The following is a 26,032-nucleotide window of genomic DNA, read 5'->3' on the forward strand; positions in this document are numbered from 1 at the left end:
ATCTTCATTTTTTTGTGAGATGACTTTTTCTAATTTTAGAGAGACCGTCGTTTGTGAAGAGACCTAGTAACTTGGCAGTCACGGTGGATGACAGTGCGGAATTTAAATGCGAGGCCAGAGGTGACCCTGTGCCTACAGTTCGATGGAGGAAAGATGACGGAGAGCTGCCCAAGTCCAGGTATGGATCAGGATTTAAGAATGGGGTTCATCTTCTTGGAATTTCTACAGTTTTCAACAGGCCGTTGTTCACATACATGCCGTTCGGATGGCCTACCCTAGACTCCATGATCCGGGCCAGACACAGTACTAGGGACAATTAAAATCAGAAGGTGCCTATGCTTTCTCTGAGAGTTTCAGATGAGAACTGCACATTCGTGACCCTGGCCTGCCCAGGTAATCCTTGTAAAATGTGATATTCCTTAAGCAGTTTTCTCTTTGTTCAACCAGGCTGCAGTTTATACTGATCTCTAGGATGGGAGTCAGTGGGGAAGGGAAGGAAGGCACAGCGTTAAAGACGTGACTGTGAACCAATTAAAAAGCAGACTTCCTTTTCTTTAGCTACAGCATCACCAGGGAATGGTAGAAGAGGTCAGAGTTTCTTGATATCTGTCAAACCCTTAAATTGGCTAGGAGCAGAGAGAGACACTCGCAGCCTTGGGGAATGCGGGAATGAAATGAGACTTCCAGGTACTGTCTTTAGGCTGTCTTCTCTCATGTGTCCGTTCATTCAGCAAATGTACCTTGAGTCCCTGCTAGGTTTAGGGGATAGAACAGTGGCTCACACACAGCTTCTGCTGTCAAGAAGCTCACAAAAGAAGGCAAGAATGGGTAGATGCAGAATAACATAGCAAACCTTTCTGTTGCATTGAGGTAGACCTGCGGAGCAGAAAATCAGGAGAGAGTTCTCAAAGGAGAGCAATACATTAGCAATGTCTTGAAAAGTGTGCATCAGTTTGATAAGCGAGAAAGAGGAGAAGAGTATTCCAGGAAAAGAGACATCACAACACAGACACAAATCTAAGAAAGGCCACATGTTTTGCATGGTGGAAGGTTAGCATGGTAGCACATAAAGCATGTGGCAAGAAGTTATGAGAGATCAGTGTGGAGATACTAAGCCCAAATTAACAGGGCTTTGTGTAATGGATTAAAGAATTTTGAATCATATGGCATGCACATTGTTGAGCCAAGAGGGAGTGCTATGAATAGGACTGCTCTTTAGAGAAAATAACTCTTGTAGCACTATGAATACTACACTAATGTGGCAGGAAGGCTGGTGGCTGGGTCAACATTGTTGTTATCCAGTTAAGAAATGTGAATTGCCTGAACTGGGAGAGGGGTGCACCAGGAATAGAAAGTTCTGAGTCCAAATGATGAACTGGATGATGTGTTATATATAGGGAGCTGATGAAGGAGGATGGGTGGGTTGTGTTAGGAGAAGGAGCTGTTTCATGTGATAGAATAAGAAAGGAAATTGTATCTAACATATTAAATATTAGGTGCCTGTGGGATAGGATACCTAATTATTAGTCAGGATAATGAATTTGGGGCTTAAATGAAATAGGGGCTAGATATGTTTGTGTTGTTGATCAATATATAAGCTATGGTAGATAATATGACTCGGGGATATTATGTAGAGTGAAAAGAGTATTAAAGTGAAACTTCAAGGGAAAACCAACATTGAAAAAGAAGGAAGATGAGGGAGAGCAAGAATGAGACTGTCTGGGTTCACATATTAACTCCACCATTCAACTAGCTGAAGACCGAAGCCAGGTTACCTTCCCTGCCTATGCCTCAATTCTCCCATCTGAAAAATGGAGGTGAGCATTATACTTTGTAACTTGGTGTAAGAATTTTGAAACCTAAAAAACAAACGAACACTGAAAGTCTGACATATAAGAATGTATCTTAGTGGTTACTCTCTTTCCATTTTACTGTGAGTACAGGAACTTGAGGACATAAATGAATGTGTCTACTTTTTCCAAAAATATCCTTTGAGGAAGTAGTTTAATATTTTAGCCCACATGCATATTTAAAAAAAGCTCTTTTCTATCTGCACCCTTACTTGGAGGAATGCTGCATTATTTATCTTTTGCTGTAAATTTGTGACGACAGTGTTGCATGTGATTTGATGTTTAAATGCGTCATATTTGTAATAATGGGGTCTTTCAAGTAGAAAGTCACTTAACCCTGTTTTCTTTTATTATGTCACTAGATATGAAATCAGAGATGATCACACCTTGAAAATACGGAAGGTGATGGCTAGTGACATGGGGTCGTATACTTGTGTTGCAGAAAATATGGTTGGAAAAGCTGAAGCATCAGCCACTCTGACTGTCCAAGGTAAGGTTTGGGGAGCATTTTGTGTGGTTGATTTATTATATGAACTGCAATGTTGATATTTGAAAATATGATTTACTAGAGTACTCTATATTAAATATAGACTTTAAATAGTGCTGTAAATATTTTATTTCAAACACATTTAAAGGAAATTGTTGTTTTACCTGCTGGAGCTCTGTAAGTGTTTGTCATAGGAAATTGAATTTGGTTTTCAAAATTATGAGAGTTTTGTCTTGGTCAAGTAGAGGGGGAGAACATGCTTTAATCTCTGGGTCTTCAAACAGAACTTTAATTAAATGACAGCTATTGGTGTGGAAACTTTGTCTTTAAATGAAAATAAATCTACCCTTCCTTCAGATCATGCACTTTCCAAGGTCTATGCAATTCAAAAATGAGAAGATTCTGCTCCCTTCTAGACTGTAAGATCCATCCGTAGAGTAGGGCCTTCTGCAGTCTTTTCCTGTGCACAGCACCTGATGTAACGGGTGCTCAATAAATATTTGTTGAATGGGTGAATTGCATTTGTACTTCACTAATTCTGATAAAGGTTGATTATTGGTGTTTGGTGAGCCAAAATGGATGCCACATTCTACGGCTGCATGTTTTTGAGTGTCAAAGGCACGTTTTAAAACTGATGCACAGAAATGGTTCTGTCACGTCCTTTGTATCCATACTTCATATGTTTTTCATTCTCATAATCTCTTTGCTCCTTTTCCCGTGATGTCACACTGGTTATTTCTCACTATGTCTCATCTGAGAACTTTCGCTCTCTCTTTTTTTTTCCTTTTTAGGGGCAAATTGTTTACTGTGGAATCTGAGAGACAATGAACTTTAAAGAACATTTTTTTTTTTTGGTGAAAAAAATTCCCTATTTTGACAAGTATACAGAGTAAATAGGGATTTTGGCCATAAACCACTTAGCTTGTTTCCGAGGATGACATTAGCAACACTTGCTCTGTCATCTTTTCTGAACACTGTCTCCTCTAAGGCTATTATGAAGAAAAAGGTGGCTTTTGAAGGAGTGCTTCTACTGTGGGCTTTCTACAAAAGAGCCTTGTGGGCTTTTTACAGTAGGAAAAAAAAAGAATAAAGAATATTTCCTTCCTGTCTCTAAAGCCATTATGTCCCACTTTGGGGTTTTTAGCTCAACCTCATAAAAACAAAAGAAAAAAAAAGAAAAGATCAAGAACAAACATTGAATTTCTAAGGCCTAGGCTACTTCTCTTTAATCTAACTTAGACTAAAACGGTAAGAAAAGAAAACCCCTTTACATTTGTGGAAAGCATAAATTTAAGAGATGTAAAGCCTGAGTTCAAAAGCCCTCCAGAGGGAGTGAAAGTAGCCCAGGATGAATACAAGACATGAAAAGGTGTGTCTATCTCCAGGCAATTGTGACAGGGGGGTTGAGTGTCAATCACATTAGTCAGAGAGATGGTTTATTTTATGTAAAGTCCTTTGCCTCGGGAGTCAGATGCTTTTATAAATAACAGCCATTCTGCTATGTCTACAGTAGATACTGAAATCAAAATAGAATTTCTTCCTGCAATTTTATACTCAGTTCCGAAGTTAATTCAGTCTTAAATTTTCCGTGTGCAATTCTTGCTGCTAAGTCTGGATTTCAGTGAACATTGGGTACAAACGATCAAATCCAGAAACTGCTTAAGAAATTTAGAAGTTCTTATTTCAACTGCATTGGGTTTTCTGTAAACTTATGAAAGATTTGTATATTGTTGAAGTTATTATTTTATTCAAATATTAAAATAAAACATGCATATTAACATCTGTTAAAATACCTTTAACATGCTAGAATAATACATACAATGTGTCAAAGAAAGTAACATGATTCCCCAACAGCAAAAGATGACTAAGAAAAAAAACAAAGGAAACCTTTCAAAGGAAACTTGAGAAGTTATATATTTTTTTCTTCATTTAGGATTGAATGTAGGAAAGTACTAGTTACTACAAAGGAAACTAATCAGAAATGTATCCATCTGATAGCAGGAACCAATTGTAAGAAATGCAGTAGTGTAGTTGTTTTTGATTTCTGTATTTTATTTGTGGTTCATTTTTAAAAGGCACTTTTGGAGTCAGAATGGGCTTAAAAATAATCTTCCTTTTCCTCACTCCTCATGCCATAAATATTTAATTTTGAGACTTGAGGCAGGGCAACAAAACCTTATGCTCAGGTAGAAGTTACAGGAAAAAAACTTCCTTAAATGAGGGTGACCATTTGATTTTCACCCCCAGGACAGATATGATTAGTTCCAACATTTCAAAAATAACCCTGATTTGAGAATTACTTCCCTTTTTTCCACCTTTTTTTTTTTTTTTTGGAAATCCAAATTCTGGTCTTTTGGAGACTCTACCTGTATCTATACCCTTAAATATTCCTTTTTCAACTCGTGATTTCTTTGGTTTTTCTACTTGTGTGCTCTTCACAGTGTTTAGCATGGTACTGGGCATCTTGGAGACTTGCTATAATTTGAAATATGCATTTGAACTCTAACCTTCTGCTTGAGTGGTACAAATATCACTGGGGTGTCCCAGGGGAAATTCAGGCAGCTTCTGGTCACTTTGATCCTGAGTGCCAGTAGTAGGTTCCATTGGATCAAATTTGAAGAGATTGCTATCTATGATGGCTGCCTGGTGGTCTGTGTTTGAAAGGGAGCAGAGTAAAAACTAAGGCTAGACAGAGTTTCCTAAACTTTATCTGAAGCTTGTTAAAATACACAGATTATCAGGCATGCCCCTGGAGAAGCTGATTTAGGAGATCTGGGTTGAGGCACAGACATTTGTTTTTATTTTTGTTTTCAAGCAACTTCATCAATCCTTGGAACAAGAACTTGTCTAATGAGCTGGCAGAAAGAATAAAGGGCTCTGAAAAATGTCTCTATGCTTGTGAGTTACCAGAGAGGAAGAAATGTGTTACAAAGAATTGTGTAGCTAAGAGTGTAAACACTGGAGTCATACAGAATGTAGTTGAATCCTATTTCTGTCATTTACCACCTGTGTGACCTAGAAAAGGTTATTTAAATGTTGTGAGTCTCAGTTGTTCCATGTGTAAAATGGGTACAGTAATACCAATCTCATAGCATTTTTGTTAGGATTAAATTAAATTATATATGTATAATGCTTAACATACTGTCTGTTACAGAGTATTTTATAAATAAGGAGCATTATACTCATATTAGTATCATTAATAGTGATAGCTTTATTGTTTAATTTTAATAATTATTGATTGTTTCATAAGAAAATAGTAATGTTCAAATAATTCTAGACAGGTGGTTCTTCCCCTGCTATAGTAAATGAGAAATCTGAAGTACTAATATGATTATGATAATTTATTATATAATAAATTTTTAAAACTCTTCTCAAATATAAAACATTGCATTTAAAAATAAGACTTCATTGCCTTTTATAGTAAATGTATTGAATCTTCTTAGTGCCATCAAAGCTAGTGCTAGATTTAATGTTGAAGTTTTGCAAAATAACTAGAAAATTTCATGGAAATTACAACCACTTGGGAATAGAAATGATTCAAAAAAGGTTATATTTTATGTGCAATGGAATGTTACTGTTATGGAAAAACATTCAGCAGAGACTCAAAGGGTCTGTAGTAATCTGACCTATTGAAAAATAATTAATGTCCGTTACATGACCAATAAAAATTTTTTCTGCTTAACTCCCAGTTAACCAGAAAATTCAGTTAACCTGAACTTGATAGTCTGTCATTTTCTGGGATAATCAAAAGTTTATTAGCTATAAATTTAAACCATCAATGTTGTTGTATTTATGCATAATCTCTATCTGTCCCTTTTACCCACCATCCTGTAATACTATCTATATGTACCTCCTGAAGAATTCTCTTTGTCAACCTAAAATACACAAACAAATTCAGGCATCTTTTAAAAGACACATTGTCTCAATGTTGATTTATTACATTGTTTTATTTGCATTTTAATGTCTCAACTCAACAAGTGTTGGGATTGCTGGCTCTGTCATGTTACGAACAAATTATCTGCTGAACTAGTGTTTCATATTGCATAATGGCCCCATCTTTTAAGGAAAAAGATATATACTGTGGTATTTATAACCATTTTATACGTTGTGACATACCTATAAAATGTAAAGTCTAACCAGAACAAAATAGATGCAGAGAGGCACCCTGCCAGATTTTTAAACAGTGTGCCATTGAAACTACTAAAATTTATGCCTCTCCTTGGTGTTCTGAGAAGGGTTGCAGGTTTGTTGTATATAATTTCACTACCTTAATCTAAACCAGTTACACCTTTATTAGATACTGACCAGGTGGGTCTTGAGGTTCTTCTTGGAATCATATGATAGCCAACTTAATTTTTTTTTACTTGTTTTTATTTTTATACCAATTTATGGTTAATTTAAAAAGTTAATATTTTTTCTTTGTCAAAGATAGCTTTTAAGGAAAACATGGTGGATGCAGCCTCAGAACACTTAAGAGAAAAATAAAGAAAGAAAAATAGTTTTACTTAACATACTATTAATAACTAAACCTTTAAAATTAGTAATTGTTGACTTGTGATGACAATCATGTCTATAGCTTTTTAAATAATTCCATTTTTGGGACAAGCTCTCCTAGAAGAAATAAGATAAAGCCACCCAGAGTTTGTAAGCTCTGAATTTCTTCCATTTTCAAGTTTGTCCTCTGCCTCTAAGATTTCTTTTGATTCTTTGCTTCAGTGATACTCACTGCTTAAACAAGGCAAACTCTGTGGCCTTATTAATCTTTCTACTCCCTTTGCAACTTTACAGATAAAGCAGCTCTTATTACTGTGACAATTTCATTCACAAAGTAAATTTGTGACTCTCTATCACCAGAGTGATCGTGTTCCCATCGCTGTGTCTGTCACAGGAAACCGAACTGAAAACCATCTTCCGAAGACCAGCCATTTCCCAAGCAATCACATGTTATCTCTGCCGAGTTGAGCCATTAAGAAAATCTAATCCCATTTTGTCTGTGTTTCTTAGAATAGGCACTAAAAGACATTTAGTTCTGCATTTCCCTTTAGCTCTGAGTGCTGGGCCAGTCAGACATAAGAAGCTGGACATTGAGTTCACACCCCACTGCACTCCTCCACAGCCCTCACAGGGACCAGTTATTCTTTGAAGCTCAAGAAGCAGTTGCTTTCCTGCCCTTTCAGGAACAGCTCTGTTAAAAGAAAAGGCAGATGCCAAACATCTCTAAACCAGGTGATGCTCTGTTACCAGACAAATGGGATTTTTGTGAAATCCCAGCTCTTTTCTCAGAAGTGCTTGTCCATTTTTCTTCCCTTGATGTGAAATTACTCTATTCTCTCAGTTTCATCACCTGTTTTTTTTTTCTTAGTTCTAAAATATGGTATCACAAATGATCTGGCTATCTGTTTAAATTTATTGTTGGCCTACAGTAGGAATGTTCAAATGGATCATCAAAAGGATGTGCATTCTCTTCTGTTCCAAAGAACTGCTGTTTTGTCTGATGCTTCCCATAAGTATTATGCCTACTATGCATGATAAGGAACAGAGTGCTTCCTCATTAGGATTGATTAGCCACTGACAGCCTCTGGAAGGCCCAGCCTTACAATCTGAGATTGACGTGAGACCAAAGAGATACGAAGGCAGGAAAAAAGACCAGTGCCGTCTTTTGGCTGACTTAATTGCTACTGATGGAATATTTCCTAAAGCTCCTCTTCTTGATGCTGGTGAACTGCATACCTTAAAAAATAAATAAACAAAAAACCTTTGCTGAAATGCCATGGGCACTACAGTTGGTGACTAGCCCCTAGTTAATATCCCAGTGAACTGGGAATTGAACAGTCATTTCCAGTAAAACAAGAAGCAACTGTCAGAGGTTTGTCTAAGCTGTTAAGTTCCTTCTAACCCAGGGTGTGAGTATTAATTCACAGGAAATAGTAGTGATGTTGTGACAATAGGAGCAGATGAGGCATAAGAAGCTGAATTCTTCCGTGTCCTCCATTTCGGTTGGTGGCAATGCAACCTGCGGAGAGACACTTGTAGACAGCTTGGGTGCTGGTGGAGTCATGCTTTACTCTTCCATTTCTCAAGTGTCAGTCACCTTAAATTCCTATTTATTTTTCCTTTTAAATACTTCTCAACTTTCAACATCGCTCTTATCATCTCACCACTGCTTTATTATCTCTTGAGCAATGAAACTGTTCATCTCTAACCAGTTTCCTTGCCTCCGTCTTGTCCCTTAGAATCCCTCCTCCACACAGCAGGTACACTGACCTGTAACACAAATCTAGTTATCTGCGTTCCATTCATAAACATTGTCGTGCTTCCCATCTCTCCAGGATAAGACCCAGAAAACCTAAATAGTGCCCTGCCTGGTGAGCTAGTCTGCTCTTGCTGCTCCCTTCGGTGTAGTAACGCTATATTGTTTTATATATTTTTTCATCTAAATACCACCACGTAGCTTACCTCTGGGCTTTTCTTTACACTAGTTCTTTGGTCTAAAATGTCCTGCCCTCCAGTGACCCATCTTTTTCCAATGACTCTTATCCTTGGAACCGACTCAGGTAGGCATCTTCCAGGAAGATGGACTTTGCAGACAGTCCCCACCCCAGTGTCAGGTTAGGGATGCCCACCCATGGACCCAGTGGATGCTGTTGCCACCCTTACTGAACTTCAAGGTCTTCCCCGCTTGACTGTGAGTTCCTTACAGGCACACTTTATTTACTTTGCCTTCTTAGTCTCATTGCTTACGGCAGGCTTAGGAGCATCCTCGGTGCTCATGTAACATTTTCTGTCTGAGTGAATCAAGGGCTGCCCAACACAGACCAGCTGTGGGATCCTGGGCAAGTCACTTGATTTCTCCGAGTTTCATCTCAGAGATGTTGAAAAAACTGAATGTACAAGGACTATAAACATCAGTGAACTGATAGGAAATAAAATACTTACCAAAATAATTATAGTCTCATAAAAGTGGCTTGTGGATTATGAAGTGCTTATGCAAAAGTAATTGTTGTTATGATTAATTTTTCCATCAGCTTCTTCCAAAACAACTATCCCATTAGAGTCCCAGTAATATTTATTTTGACCGTAGAGATTTGAAGTTTGGGGTAGCTGATTAATGTAGAGTTTGATCATTGTTGAACATTTCCGCACTTGTAATTTTCTGAGCCCCCTTGATATCGAGGCCTGTCTGTCAAAATTAGTCCTCAGTATTTCTTTGAAAAGTGTATTAGGGAGACTCTTTTTTTTTTTTTTTTTTTTGCTGCTGCTTTAGGAACCATTCTTTTAGGCAGGACTAATAGCTCAGTCTTTTCTGACAGACACGCATACATTCAGTGTGAATAGACACGCATAGATTCAGTGTGAATGTACAAGACATAAAATCTCTGATTCTCAGTTTTCTCATTAGTCAAATGAGAATGAAAATGTCACCCTCATAGGATTGTTGTGGGGATTAAATTAACTATAAATATGGAATGCTTAGCACGTTGTGTGAAGCGTTTAAATGCTCAGTAAAAGCAGAAGCAATAAAGGTGATATGAAGAAGGACGAGGAAGAGAAGTGGGTCACTTCAGTGATGTGTCTTCATAGGTGCCAGAATCAGGACTTCTGTAGCTTTAGCACTCTTAGCTGCCTATCTCTGGCTGTGTAGAAAGATTAAGATCAGAGTCATGTGTGTATCTCCCATGAAACTCTACAGAGGCACATGATAAATACTTTTCCATAAACAATGACTGTCAAGGCTTCTGTAATTGTTTAAAAATGTCAATTTTTATTCTAGTTGCTTCAGGAAACAGAAAATAAGTGAAATGTAACACAAAATTCTGCATTTAGTTAAAAATACTTTTGTTTTCACTATGTATATCTGATATGCATTTGAGACCCAAATAATCAATTTTCTAAATTAATTAGATTCATAATTAACATGATTCCCTTTGATCTTTAAACATAATTTTTATCCCTTCTGGTATGTTCAATGCTGCTAAGTTTCCTGATAAAATGAAAAAAAATTGAATCCCTTCACAGTTCTTTCCATAAACATTATCTATGTATTGGAACAATTTAATTAACTGGTGATAAAAATAATTCGGAGAGATGGTCCCCAGTAATAACTTCCATATAACTTAAAACTTCAGTCGTCTTGAAAATGAATTGGAAGGCATAATCCGTTAAAAGAAATGTGCTTTTGTGCATCTGAACATGTTCTAAGATGTGAAATAGCAACTTTGAGGATGAGCAAACCACCTGTGAATCTCACCCAATGTACCATGTTGGGTGCCTGTGTGGCTTTTTTCTTTGTTTTAATGGACCACTATAGAATTATTTCAGAGTGTAAAATTGAAACTTAGGTAAAAGTAGAACAATATAGCTTACTGTGGATTTTACTGCCAGTAGTAAAAGATAAACTTTAATAAACCTGCATTCAGAAACAAACTCTGGGGGACAGGGGGCCTATTTTATAAATTTGTGGTTCCCATTAACAGGCTTTACCATGTTTAGCTTTCTATTAGCATGAGATCTGATACAGTGTAAGAATCATATGATTTTTTTAGAGCTCATATAATTTCTAGATGTAAAAGAAGTAATGAGAGACAAAATTGGATGCTTCAGTTCTGAATTTCCTTTCTATGATGCAGATTTCATTCAGATCATTTGTTGGAACAGTTGGCTTACATTGCTGATTTCAGAAAAGCTGGCAGTATAATAATACATTGTTTCTGACCAGTAACGTAGTTATTTGAGTCAAAGCCAAAACTAATAGTGTCCAGAGGCCTTTTTGCAGGTTCAAGTCAGGTTTACTACAATCCAAGATTGTAGTTAAGAACCGTGAGTTCAACATTTTGATGAAACACGTAGTGTAAGGCTCCCAAAGCTTTACTTGATGACTTTAAGAACGTTGATATGTGTGTGACATGTTTGTCACACTCTGACAAGGTATGGCAGACTGGTTCTTTGGGGAATGGTTCTTCTGACATATGGCAGTAATCCACAGAGGCGCAGGAAAGTCAGTGGTACTAAGTAAACAGTGCTTCAGGGATTGGGATACACACACACACAACATTATACATATATATTTCCCACCTCCTGTGTGTATGTATTGCTGCTCTTTTTTTTTTTAAATTGAAGTACAGTCAGTTACAATGTGTCGATTTCTGGTGTACAGCACAATGTCCCAGTCATGCATATACATAATGTTCCTTTTCATATTCTTTTTCATTGATGTATTGCTACTCCTAATGTTGAACTCAAGAGTCTTATTCAATATGCCTCTCTTAACAGGATTTGTTGTGTTTTTTTGTGGGGTTTTTTTTGTTGTTGTTTATTTTGTAGTTAAAATAATAATGAAATTTGAAGGGCCAATGAGAAGAAGGGATTTGTGATTATAATAAGAAAACCCAAAAAGACAATGTGTGATTGAAGACGTTTAAAGAGTCAGTATTGCCAGCTGAGCTCTTTGTGAACAGGCTGGAAGTCAAGTGCTATCAGCCAAGAGGTTTAATGAAGTCCCACTACAGAATTTAACAAGAGGATGATTTGTGAGAATGGCTCCCTCTCCTAACTGTTCTGATCCAGTGGCGTAAATAGGATGCCGAGCTATACTCCTGCTGCTTTTTTTATGCTATTTGATTTGATTGAGACCCAGCAGCATTATGGCCTATGATTCTTTTTTTTTTTTTTGTAGGAAGGATAAAGTAAAGAACTTCTTGTGTTCTTATAGCCTTTCAGAAATAGCTGTTTTAACCCAAGTGACTGTGGAAGATGTGACATTCTCTTAGTTTTCTTTCATTTACTCATGAAGCTTTGGGGTTGCTTTCAGTTATTTCAAACAAACTGATATAAATTTTAAAAATCAATCAAAAGAAAAAGCATTCACCATACAACCTTCCTACAGAGAATTTGAAACACTCTTTTTTTTTTTTTTTTTTTTTTTTTGCCAAACAAGTATTTGAAGAAATAAGTAGAGCAGTCAGGTACAATAAATAATTGATACATAGATGATCCTGTGACAAATAATGACACAGCATCACACTAATAAAAAAAATAGCATATCATGGGTCTCCCATTATGTTCTGAGCTTTACTGTGATTTATGCATCTACATAACAGTGGGTAAGGCTTTCTCGTTGCTCAGTTAAATAGATGTCTACCTTAACGACTGTCTTTAGCAACCTACATTCTGAAATAATGACATCAGTGTAGAAATATGTAATTGAGTTTATGTGAATCTACACAATCTGACTCACTCAGCCTGAGAATGAAATTTCGAGAAGTAGTTTTTTGCCCTAGTCATTAATGGGGAGCTCATTTTAAAATATTAAATCCATTGCTAATAATCTCACATAATTTTAAGACTTGGAATTATTTTGTGATACTGTGTATCATTTCATGTAAAAGAATTAATTCTAAGTTAAGCCAGAGTGATGTATTCGATTTTATCTAGAATTGTTAGGACATAAAGTGATTGAGATAATCCATTGTTTAAGAGAGAAATAATCATAATGAGAATAATTTTAGACTATTTGATATTAAAGACACCTTTTTCTTATGATGATCCCTGGATAAACTAAATATACAAAATAATTGAAAAGTGGTCTTTGATGCATCTAAATGTATCGAATTTTATTATTTGTTTGCTATCATTTTAAATATTTGATATGTATATGCAGAATTAATAATTATTCTGAATAGTTTTCATCCTTACAGATTCACAAATCAATTCAGCATATTCCAAACATTAGAGACACCATTAGAATAGTTATACTTCACACTATGCGGCATTTGGTATCCTTTGAGCCTTATTTTGATAATTTAAGAATATAATATGCTTCTTTCTATTTCATGTTCCTAAAAGATTCTGTGTAAATTGGAAATTAATACCTTATAATATTATAGCTAAAGTCTGCAAAACTGATTAAAATACCATGAGCACTTTAATTTGCTTTTAAACTGTTATTCACGGGGCTTGATAAATAATGTGCCTGTATAAACACACCTGTAGAAAATAGTGAAATAAGTATAAGACAAAATATAGCTGAGTAATTGCTTTATAACCAAATTATGAGGGTAGAAAAATCCATAAATGGTTGTTAAAGTTTGCGTTAGCTGTAGGATATTTATTTTGTGTGGTCAATGTTATTAGGAGAGACTTCAGAGCATTGCACAATTAAAACTGATAGAGATGGCCATTTTACAGAGGTGCTTTCAAAAAGTTAACATTGCAGATAGTGGAATAGTCATTTCAAGCAGTATTCTTTACGGGCCATCAGTAAAGAGATGAGGTGTGCTCTTGTGTTTTTCCTTAGGCTTTTTATTTGTCGCAAATGTACTAAATTACTAAACGTAGCTGATAATAAGTAATTTTGGCCTGATTCAGGTTTCTTGGAAATAATGTTAAATTACATAATTTCTGTCCTGGAGTGGTGAGATTTTGAATGGATGGATGGGGCTTATGAATCATTTACTTTGGCTCTTTTTACAAATGAGAGAACTGAGGTCAGAGATGTGAACATATATCTTTGATACTTGACTGCATAATTTGATATTTATGGTGGTTGTCCTAAAACATTGCATCACATCACTTTTCAGAGATGGAAAATTTATGGTTTAGATATTGTTTTTATGTGAGAAAATAAAATACAGCATGAGGCATTTCTTCCCCAAAAACCTTTTTATACATGTGAAACCTGCCCATATGTGAAGCAGAATAATTATGCAACCATGTTAATTTAACATATTAACACATGGATTGTGCATTTAAGTAATTTCTTTTTTGTTGAGGTATAATTGACAAAAACTTTATATTAGTTGTACAGCAAATGATTTGATATTTATATATATTTCACAATGATCACCTCAATAAGTCTAATTCATATCCATCACCATATATGGGCAGAAATAGTTAGAAATTTTTTCCTTGTGATGAGAACTTTTAAGATTTACGCTCTTAGCACTTTTCAAGGGCACAGTGGAGTATTATTGAGCATATTCCCCATGCTGTACAATACATGCTCATTACTCATAACTTGAAGTTTATAACGTCTGACCCCCCCCACCTGTTCTACCTACCCCTCACCCCCACCTTAGGCATCCACCATCTGTTCTCTGTATCTATGAACTTGTTTTTTGTTTTAAATTCCACATATAAGTGAGGTCATATGGCATTTGTCTTTCTCTGTCTGACTTATTTCACTTAGCCTAATGCCCTCAGCCTAATGTTGTCTCAAATGGCAGGATTGCTTTCTTTTTTATGGCTGAATAATATTCCACTGTGTGTGTGTTCATACAGTTAGTTAGTTTACATTTCTTTATCCATTCATCCACTGATGGATATTTAGATTTTTGTCTGTATCTTGGCTATTGTAAATAATGTTGCAACAAACATGGACATGTGTATATATTTTTGAATTGGTGTTTTTGTTCTCTTTGGATGAATACCCAGGAGTTGCTGGATCACGTGGTAGTTCTATTTTTAATTTTTTTAAGGAATTTCCACACTGTTTTCCGTAGTGGCTACAGCAATTTACATTCCCACCAAGAGTATACAAGGATTCCCTTTTCTTCACATCTTTGCCAGCACTTCTTATTTCTTGTCCTTGTGTTAGTAGCCATTCTAACAGGTGGGAGGTGATATCTCACTGTGATTTTGATTTGCATTTCCCTGATGGCTAGTGATGTTGAGCCTTCTGTGTGTCTTCTTTGGAAAACTGTCTATTCATATCCTCTGCCCATTTTTAAAATCAGATTTTTTTTTTTTGCTGTTGAGTTGTATGAGTTCTTTATATATTTTGGATATTAACCTCTTATTAGAAATATAACTTGCAAGTGTTTTCCCCCATTCAGTAGGTTGCCTTTTCATTTTGTTGATGATTTCCTTTGTAAATAATTTCTTTTGAAAATTATTTTGTTTAATACATAGAGCCAAAAGATTTTAGAACCAAATTTACGCTAAAATAAGTTTTAATACTTCTTTAAATTTTTAAACAAACAATTCATGCAATGTAGTAAGAAGAGCAAGGATTTTAAGAGCTGAATAGACCTGAGTTCCAATCCTCCATGTCTTATCAGATGTGTGAACTTTTAAGAAAATTACTTGGTCTTCATTTCCTCCCTTTGGAAAATTAGCATATTGAACTCTTTTCTGCAGAGGGTTTCTAGTGTGTGATCTGACACAGAGGTAGCTAACATTGATGGCTCTTTTTAAAAAATTTTTAATTTATTTTATTTTGGGGGTGGTCATTAGGTTTGTTTATTTGTTTGTTTGTTTATTTATTTATTTATTTTAGGGGAGGTACTGAGGATTGAACCCAGGACCTCATGCATGCTAGGCATGCCCTCTACCACTTGAGCTATACCCACCTCACCACCTCTGGACATCTCTTTATTAAACTGAAACATAGAAAGGTTGTGTGATTTATGCAGGATAGATCTGATTAATTTTGGAGAGAATCTTGATCCAAAGTTGTTTAACTGTCAGTTGAGTAACTATCATTACGCCATCATGTACCTTAACTCTAGACCCTCCCCATGAATTATGCCATTTGAAAATAAACATTCCAGGTTTTCAACTAAACAAATTCTTGAGCACTTTCTACGTATAAAACAATGTGCTGGATGCCATGAAAGATGCACAGATAAGAAGACATGGAGATGCCTTCATGGAGCTTATTGAGAAAGAAACTCTCAAATGTCTACAGTATCAGCAGAATGTAAAAGTGGACTTGTAAAGATGTAAATGTGCCAGGGAGGGAGAAAGTGCTTTCACCTGGGAAATGGGGACATTATTGTCATTCGTTCATTCTTTCATCAGATATTTACGATGTGAGTAATGTCCTCGACTCGATAAGTTCTAGAGAAATGATGGCAAACAGAACGGTTAAATACTTGCCCTCATGGAGCTTATGAGCTAGTTTGAGAAACAAGTATTTGTAGAATAATCACACAAATGTATAATTTTAAACTGTGATGAGTGCTCTAGGAGAAACATTCAGGTTGGTATGAAAACATAAGCATTCTGATAAGATTTAGTATCAGATTTAAAGGTAGCTTTCTGAAGATACATTCTTTCTGAGCTGAATGCTAAGGTGAGTAGGACTTAAAAGGGGGAGGGTCCCAGGGTACAGCATAAACAGACCAGAAGTAAGACAGAGCAAGGTTCACTTACGGACAAAAACAAGACCTATGGGGCTAAGTTAGGGAGATGGAGGAGGGGAGGGGATAAGAGAAGGCACTGAAGACTTACACAGCGAGGCCATGTTAAGGATTTTGCTCTCTATTTTTAAGAGCAATGGGACCATATTGAAAGGTTTTAAGCAAAATTAGCATAATCAGATGAGGTTAGTTTTTAATCATCCTGGCTACGTTGTGAGATTGGATCGGCAGAAAAGCAAGAGTGAGCGTTGTTGGCTAGCTTGTCCAGCGTGGTCACGATAGATGTAGAAAGAGGTGGATGGGATGGACAAAGGGCTACGAAGTGAACGCTATGGAATTTGGTAACGGATTGTGTATCTCAAGGAGAGAGGACAGATCTCGGTTTCTGACTTTCTAAACTGATTTAGGGAATGTTACCACCAAAGTCAGAATCCTGAGAGCTTCTGTCAGGTGGCACACGCGTTGTCATAGATTGCTGGGTAGTTGCATTTCAGTCTCAGACTCTCTAGCAGGCAGACATCTAAGTTGCGCCATTTAATAACTGTTTTGGGGACAGTGGAGATGTTGTTAGAGGATGAAGGAAAAGAGGAGGAATAGTAACTTTTTCTAAGTACCTGTGATATGTCAGGCATAGTGCAAGATCTTTTGAGCGTTTTTGAGGGAAAATAATTATTTGTTACTATTCTGTTAAACCTCAGACTGAATAATAGATAGCAAGATTTCGCAGTCCTGGCACTGTTGACATGTTGGGTCGGATCATTCTGTGTTGTGGGAACTGTCTTGTGCGTTGTCAGATGGTTACTAGCGTGCCTGACCTGTGCCCACTAGGTGCCGGAAGCACCCCCACTTCGGCTGTGACAACCAGAATAAAGTGAGGTAATCGAGTGGAGGGGAAAAGTTCACAGTATTTTATGTATCCATTAAATACATTCTAAAAATACCCCTCTTAATCACTCTATTTTTATGTCTGAAAAGTTGAAAGACATAATGACAGGCTTTTATGTTAAACTCAATCTTTTCCCTAAAAAGAAATCATACCTAGTATTAAAATACCCTGAGGTTTTTTAATTGTTAGAGATATTATCATTCATGAGTATCTATGCATATAATTTCTCCAGTATAACAGACACTGGGTTTTGTCAGTTCAAATGTAGATAGCTTAACTGCTTGAAAATCTAAGTGCTCCTCTGTTTTGATAAAAAATGTATTTCTTCTCCAAAAAATATCTTGTAACTCACTACTTTACTCCATTCATATTTTTCTGGAATGTGGTATTTACAGTTCTAGTCTGTCAGATTTGTTAATTGAGTCCTGCTGTTCAAAAAACACTATATATATGAGAATGAAAAAAAATCACATCAATTTAAGGATTCACTAGAATTTAGTTACTAATGATGAAAATGAGTATCTGTGAATTAGCAGAAGAATCCCATAGACAAGGTGATTTTGTTTGCAGCCCATTCAAGAAAGCTGCTGTTCTCTGATATTTGCTAGTAGGATCGGTCCTACTGTTGATAAATTTGCTTACCTATGAAGTGTCCTATGGAGTCATTCTAGAAGTTTAAAATACTTAAATTATTTTAGACCCAGATACTGTGTCAGTCTTCTGTCATTACATTAAAAATAATTGTATGGTCCATTGGGAACAGTGAAGAATCTCAGTACTATAATTTGTAAGGATAAACTCAAATATGTTCTCCATTATGCTTCAAAAATTGAGATCTCGGTGTGAAAATACCAAAATTGTAATTTTACTGTTGTGCTGATCATATAAATAGCTTGCTTTCTTGGAATTTTCTGATTTCGCCTGGATTTATCATATGAGCTCTGTAGATAAAGTACTTCATCAACTTAAGGTAATAGTAACTGAAAAGAATATTTTCCAGGACATTTTCTAGTAAAGTCTCCATTTGTAAATCCATAATCTGAAAGAAAAATTTTGGAAGCAGAGGGATGTATCTGTTGTCCCGCTTTGCCTCTGAATTTCCACAGTCTTAAAATCACAGCATAGAAAGCACTTTGAGCTAACTGCTCTATTTCTTTAGCAGACAGGGTTATAGAGCTAAACTGTTGTGGCCAAATGGAAATAAATCCCATTTTTAAAGACCTCTAGAGACATCACAGTTGGCAACCAGTTCATGGTTCAGTGACCTTTACTGTTACCTGCTTCTTGTCTGTACGTTTCCTGAGCAGCTCGTGCTATCATGCAGGCCCATTATCTTCTCCTTTTCTGGCCTAAGTAGTTATCAAGGTTGGCTGGTCCCCGTGGTTATTAGACATAATCTTAAGTATCTGCCCGGCTAACTTATTTTCTCAGACCAGAAAAAAGCCTCTCCTCCAGCTTCTGTATAATTTTTTTTCAAACATTTATCACCTTTCTGATTCATGTCTCCTGGATGTGACAAGCAGGGAGAAGAAATGAGCCTTTTCTTTCTCGCTCTGTCCCTCCCTCTCTTCCTTCTTTGGTTCGTTCCTTTCATTTTTGTTTCTTTTCTCTCTTAGCTTCTCTTATTTATACCTGAAGATTATTGTCTACACAGTGTACATTCTTAGAATCCAGAAGATTTCAAAGTGATTAAATAACTGGAGCCCTTTGATGGCACATGCAAAAGAGGAAGAAAGTCTCTTATTCTAAGTGTGTGACATGTGTATGTGTGTGTGTTTGTGAGACAGAGAGAGAGCAAGAGGCTGAATTCTCCCAAACTTAAAAAAAAATGGTTTTTTGGTGGGGGAGGTAATTAGGTTAATTAATTTATTTCACGGCGGTACTGGGGATGAACCCAGGACCTTGTGCACGCTAAGCACATACTCTACCACTGAGCTGTGCCGTCTTTCCCCGAACTTTTTAAACAGTTCTTTTTCTAAAACTGTTAGTCAAGTATATAATATTTGTATATCTCCAAATGTTTTTTTAAAAAGCTATCATTTTTCTCCTTCAGTCTCAAAAGGGAGTCAGAGTCTTTATAATTTTATAATTTATATGTATATAAATTATATAGATATATGTATACACACACATATATATTTTAGACTTTGCTTAACTCTCCTTCTTTCCCTACCCAATCCCAAGAACATACGATCTAGTTGAAAATAGTATGCTTTCTATACAGACTCAGCCTTGTGGCAAATTCTTTAATCACTTACCCTTTCTAAACTCCCTCCAATATAAAGAAATTTAAAGCTGTTACTGTAGATGGATTGTAACCGACACAATGTTGCAATGTTAAAAAGACACAATAGTAAGGTTTTTTCTCTTAAAAATATGTAATTATTTTTAAGTTATTTTACCTTCCTATTTGACACATTTACCTTAAAAGGTATATGTGACAAAATATTGTGACAAAATATCAAATATTAAAATAAAATATCAAAAATATCAAAATAAAAACCGACAACATAACGGCATTTGCAGCAACATGGATGCTCCTGGAGAATGTGGAGAATGTCATTCTAAGTGAAGTAAGCCAGAAAGAGAAAGAAAAATACCATATGAGATCGCTCATATGTGGAATCTAAAAAACAAAAACAAAAACAAAAAAAAGCATAAATACAAAACAGAAACAGACTCATAAACATAGAATACAAACTTGTGGTTGCCAAGGGAGTGGAGGGTGGGAAGGGATAGACAGGATTTCAAAATTGTAGAGTAGATAAACAAGATTATACTGTATAGCATAGGGAAATATACACAAGATCTTATGGTAGCTCACAGCAAAAAAAAGTGACAATGAATATATGTATGTTCATGTATAACTGAAAAATTATGCTCTACACTGGAATTTGACACAACATTGTAAAATGATTATAAATCAATAAAAAATGTTAAAAAAAGAGAGTACTACTTTATTCAATTTATAATGATTTCGAGACAGGACATGATTAAAACTGTCTACCCTTATGAAATGATCATGTTGCTTATTTTTCCAAAGAGGTGAACGTTTCAAGAGGCTTTAAGTCTGTATTCCTCTCACCTGTTAGTTTCCCATTTCTTTTGGAATCTATAGCTAAATATTCTCAAAAGAATTCTAGTATGAGGAATTCTTTAAAACCATTTTTATGTGAAGGTAGTAATGATTTTAGGTGAAACAGTTTGTGACAGTTTAAATGTAAAATCAAATAGATTCTGTTTCCTATTGCATATAGTTCTCCCCAAACTGATAAACTAGTAGGAACTTTTGTACAGACTTGGATTTAGTCAAGAGACCTGGAAGGCAGTCTTTGGTTAGTCATCTGTGACCTTGAGAAAGTTATTTAACAATGTAGATTCTCCATTTTCTCTTGCAAACAGGACTGGGTTAGACTGATAAGTTTTAAGATCACTTCCAGAGCTAACATTTTATTGTTTTACTGTTTTACTAGGGAGAGAGACAGACAGGCTTTTCCTCTTTCCTGGGGAGAAAAGTGAGTTGGGATAGAGGTGCTCCCAGCCTTTACCGCAGTAAAAAATGGTTGAGAATAGTTACGTGGAAGGTGTGAGAGAAGCTGCCCATGAACCACGCACTTTAGAGGATAATGGAGTCCAAGTGACTCCACTCGTCTCTGATTCTTTTGTGGACTTATCCAGCCGGACAGTCATGGGCACTGCCTGATGTGTAGAAGGTCTCTGCTTTCTGAATGGAAAAAAAATCCTTTGACCTGAGCCTGAGAGAAATATGGAGAAAGGGGAAATCTGAGAAAAACTTAAAGAAATTTCTATCATTGAGTCTCTAGAAGAGAAAACTTGGGATGATAGTTTTATTCAAATAAGTTAGATGATTTTATGTGGAGGATATAAATGGCATTTATTTGCTTACTGAAACAAGAACAAATGAATTTGTGACAGGCAGGTTTTCATTTAGATAAGAAGAATCATTTCCTGATAATCATGGTTGTTAAAAGCTTAAATGATCGTTCAAGATAGGGTCCTCTCAAAAACCTCTGATGTTTTAGGAGTCTCTGTGCTAGATGTTGTCTTAGATAACTTTTAAGGTCCTTAATAGACAAGGAAATATTTTACAGTTATCATTTGTCATTGATGTGATATACAAATGTATTAGCCTCACATTCTTAAACACACTGAATTTTAATTAATAAAAGACTCAACTCCTATGGCTCAATTGCTAGTAAAACCTATAGGCAAGGGAAGAGTGCTTTTTAAAATTTTGTATGAGCAGGTTTCCAGCGATTTTTTTGACTTCTAACAAGTTAAATATTTTTTGAAAATATTGAAGGATTTGTAAGTGACTGAAAAAGATATGACTAGAAACTAGTTGGGAATCATTCCTCTGATCCCTTGACTTAGAGTGAGGCTTGATTTGAATGGCATCAGTCTAATGAGATCAAATTTATTTTCACAAATTACCCAAAAGCTAATGGTATGACTTTTTGTTTTCTTAAACTGAAATTCTGTTGGGACAGTACAGTTGGTGCAGATTGTCAGGCTCTCTCTCCTGTAGCTTCTGACCGTTTCTTCCTGTCACTTAAAAGACATCATCTTTAAGGTTCTGAGTAATGTGATTGAGTCAGATCCTCTCTGTTTGTGTTTTCAAATCTATAGAGAAGCTATTGATGCTATGATAAACATTATGCTCGAGTAAATGAGTGATATGTACTCTTAAACTTTTCCTGCCTGCATAACTGAAAAACTGTGCTTAAGAACTTTTACTCTGGAGTGAAAAATAAAGACAATTGATTTCACTCAATGCTGAAAGGAAGGTGTGAGTGACAATGTGTTTCTCAATTGCATTAAATTCTGCATATATGGTAGCAATAAACAAGAGAATTCTTAAAACCACCATTTCACAGCAGCAGTGCTTGGCATAGTTCATTTATTTAAAGTACAGGAATGTGTATCAAGTCTAATTAATTGTGACTTGCTGAAGGACACAGACATTATTTATTTGAGTAAAATGTATTGTGGGTGTCTACTGGGCTATTATGAAAATGCTCTGCATTTGACAGTAATTACCTTTGTTTCTAAAAGAGCAAAGCAAAACAATCACCTTCAAATATGTATTTCAAATATGTATTACTTGAGCTTTCTGTGTTAAAATGCCCAGTGTTTCAGTACTGAAAACGAGTAATGTGATTATGACTTTATTAGATGGGGTTATAAAGTTTTATCTATTTCCATAACATGCTTACATTTTTTCCTGTGGGTCTTCTCAATTAAAAATATGCAAGAATTTAAGTGTAACACCTTTTATTACCCGTGCTACTCAACCTATGGTCATGAGCCAGCAGCACCTGGGTGCTTGTGAGAAATGCAAAACCCCTGGTCACACTCCTGACGTGTATAATCATAAGCTGTATTTTAACCAGATCTTAGGATGATTCCTATTCTTATTCGAGTATGAGAAGCATCAGTTTAATAGAATATCATTGGCAGCATGAACCTTTTAAAAATTAATCTGATGGTGGAGTTGCAGTATTTAACATTTCTTTATCTTTGCTTAAGATGCTTGACTTCTATTCTATATAGCATTAGCAGTTAAGATTTATAGTGTTTTGTAAAATGAATTACATATATAGGTATCTAACTCTGTCATGTGGTAGCAATAATGTAAAGTCATTGAAAAGTGTTTTATAATTTTATATCTATCATTTATTGTAGCACTGCCATTTAATCAAAGTGGAAATTTTAAGATTCATTTCTCATTCTCTTAAATTATTTCTAATGATACTGGAAATGCTAACAAATATTCATTCATGGACATGATGAGCCATGTATCCAAATATTAATGTGTACTTCACTTTATCTTAAAAGAAAGATCATTGTTAAGTCAAGTCTTATTACTTTTTCTGTTTCATTTTCTGTTTCTTTATTTTTATTTATTCCATGTTTTCTTTTTTTGTTTTGTTTTAGTTGGGTCTGGTAAGTTGACATTTTATTGGCCATCTTCTAATCATCGTGTCACTGTGACTGGAACTTCTCTTCCCCTTTCCATCCATACCCTTCCATGTCCTTCAACCAGTCAGCCTCCATATTTCACTTGTCATTGGCCACAAAGACAGACTGCACAGAATAAAGTCTGCAGGAAGTATGGGTAACTGTGACAAAGAGTAAAGGTAATGGGGTTGCTAACTGTATGTCTTATTAAATAATGTGTGATCTGCATCCTTTTATTGTTTTCTCTTTTCAAATAAATGCTGACTATATCTTGATTAAGTATTATTTCAGTTTATATCTCAGAAGATAAATGAACAAAAACAGGTACCCAGAGAAGAGTTTGGGTTTGGGAGGGTCCAAAATATGCTTATGAATTCATGTCTGTCTATCTGAGTTTTTGTAACTATTGTTCAATAATGGACATTAAAAGTCCTGTTGGTGAATAACCTTGCCCTTAGGGCTGTTTGCACTCATTTTCATTTCTTTGTGTCAGATTCATTTCATTATATGTACGACATAACCACATGATGTGTCTAAAATGTATCAAAGTTTGCTTTGATAAATAATTGTCCTCATATGAATAAAGGTTTCTAAGTATTTTCATGATCAATACTTTAGGGAATCCATTCACACACTTTAAGGTTGCCAGAGCACCACTTTTGGAGAATTTTGCATGGTGTTCCAGGAAACAGTTTGGGCCCTAAAAGAATTTCTCTATTTTTTTAAGTTAAAAAGCTACACAAATATTGTAAAGATGTCGCTTCATACTAACACGGATAAGAGGATGGATTGTTCAGTAATGGTGATGCAATAATGAGCTAGTTGAAAAAAATAGCTTTCCATGTTTTCAAAAATATAGATGGATTAAAATTTAATAAAAACAAAAGTACAGGATGAAAATGGAGAGGATATTTATATAATATAATTTCTTACGTATTATATAACCTATATTGATAGATTAATAAAAATCCCTAACTAAATTAGAAAGACTTTCAACAAAATGGAAGAATATATCTACAACATTTATGAGAAATAGATAAAACTTTAGTCTTTCATTAGTTCCTAGAGAAGTCCAAAAGTTAAGCACAGGAACACAATATCCACAACAAATAGGGTATCAGTGACTAGGTAATAGGAAGATAAATGTTTAACTTCACTAATATAAACATGCCAATTGAGAAAAGATTCTAGTCTAAGTTTGACAAGGATGTAAATGTTCAGTGTTTGTGAGGTTTGGGAGGAAAAATGTCTTAAAAGGGAGAGTTCCAGTTGAAATACACTTGAATGTAATTGAGAAAGATGCTAATCTCACCACTGTTTTTGACAATAAGAATTGGAAACAATTTAAAGACAATAGATTGGTTAAATAATGAAGGTAATTTGTATTTAGACTATTAAACAGTCAGCAGTCATTAAAAGGATGTTGCAGGAGAATATTTTGAAACAATATGGTCTAGTTTGCATGGCTGAATTATAGGTAGCTTTTCTTTTTTTCTTAGCTTGTCTAATCTCCCAAATTTTCAACAATGAACATATGCGACATTAGTAACACGATTATATATTTTTAATTAGAGTAAGCTTAAATATTGCAGCCTTTAAAAATATTCCAACATTTTATCATAAACATCAAGTAGATGCATATGGTCATTGACCTTCTCAATCTAAATAGATAGGTGATGATGATAGAAGACCGATAGCGGTGTATTTAATCCATTTAAATCTTTCTTAGAGATATTTCACATATATGTAGAAAAGGGCTTTTTCTAAGACATGCCTTGAGACTGATGTCATTGTTGATGTTGGCCAGAGAATATGCCTACAAGATATAGTAAATTCATTTCCAGGCAAATATCCTGTGTGGAAGAGTTGCTGCGGGAGACATGTAGTTAGCATAAGGGTTTGTATGCCTTGTTCCCACATAAGTCTTTGAGGTTTGAGGAGAGCTGGCATTTTATAAAAGAAACACGGATTCTGGCACATGTTATTAGACATGCTTCTGAGATTTAGGAAAGAGACCACCCAAGGTTTTTACTTGTCTAAGTGATTTGAACGTTTATATTTTCCTACTCAGATTCCCTGCATTTATTGGAAAGTCATATTCTTCCATTCATTTAATTAATCATTTGGTTTTCTTTCATTGAAACAAACCAAACTGTCTTCTGGATTTAGTTCATTAGCCAGTCAGTCCTTTCAATTTCTTGGTCTGATTTCTCCATCAGTTATTCCATCCCTGAACTAAGGAATCAAATGCTCCTGTATGACAGTGTATGGAGGAAAATCTCCAGGCAGTGAGGCACATGCCTGTTATTATACCTGGATAATGATAGTGTTTACGAAATTCACGGGTAAACCACTCAATTACAATCAGAGTTTTTTAAAAAATTATAAGATTGAGCGTCAGCCTTACCAAATTGAACCTAAACCTGTTCTTCTAACTTCATTTTTTCCTTCCCTGTAAGTTACAGGACTTTTGAAGGCATTTGACCTGATTTTTCCAATCTATAATTTCCTAGTGAAATGGTATAATTTCTACTAAACCTCAATTTAAAATAAAGAGGAAGTATAGAAGAAAGCACACTAATCTAGAAGTTAGGAGATCTAATTGCTTTCTTCAGTTTTGTGACCATGCAATCTTCAGCAAGTTGTTTTATGTATTCCTTTGTTAAAGAGGTTTTATATTTGACTTTAC

At 35.4% G+C, this 26,032-nt stretch overlaps 1 protein-coding gene across 1 annotated transcript in view; it reads left to right on the plus strand.

The window, feature by feature from the left end:
- Positions 1-26,032, plus strand: part of ROBO1 (roundabout guidance receptor 1) — a 380,724-nt gene that overhangs the window by 273,047 nt on the left and 81,645 nt on the right. The window contains exons 5-7 of the mRNA XM_031672309.2: positions 40-178; positions 2,213-2,340; positions 23,320-23,328. Coding sequence (XP_031528169.1) covers positions 40-178; positions 2,213-2,340; positions 23,320-23,328 — 276 coding nt within the window. The remainder of the gene's footprint in view (positions 1-39; positions 179-2,212; positions 2,341-23,319; positions 23,329-26,032) is intronic.

This window comes from Vicugna pacos, chromosome 1 (assembly GCF_048564905.1).
Source record: "Vicugna pacos chromosome 1, VicPac4, whole genome shotgun sequence".
Taxonomy (NCBI): domain Eukaryota; kingdom Metazoa; phylum Chordata; class Mammalia; order Artiodactyla; family Camelidae; genus Vicugna; species Vicugna pacos.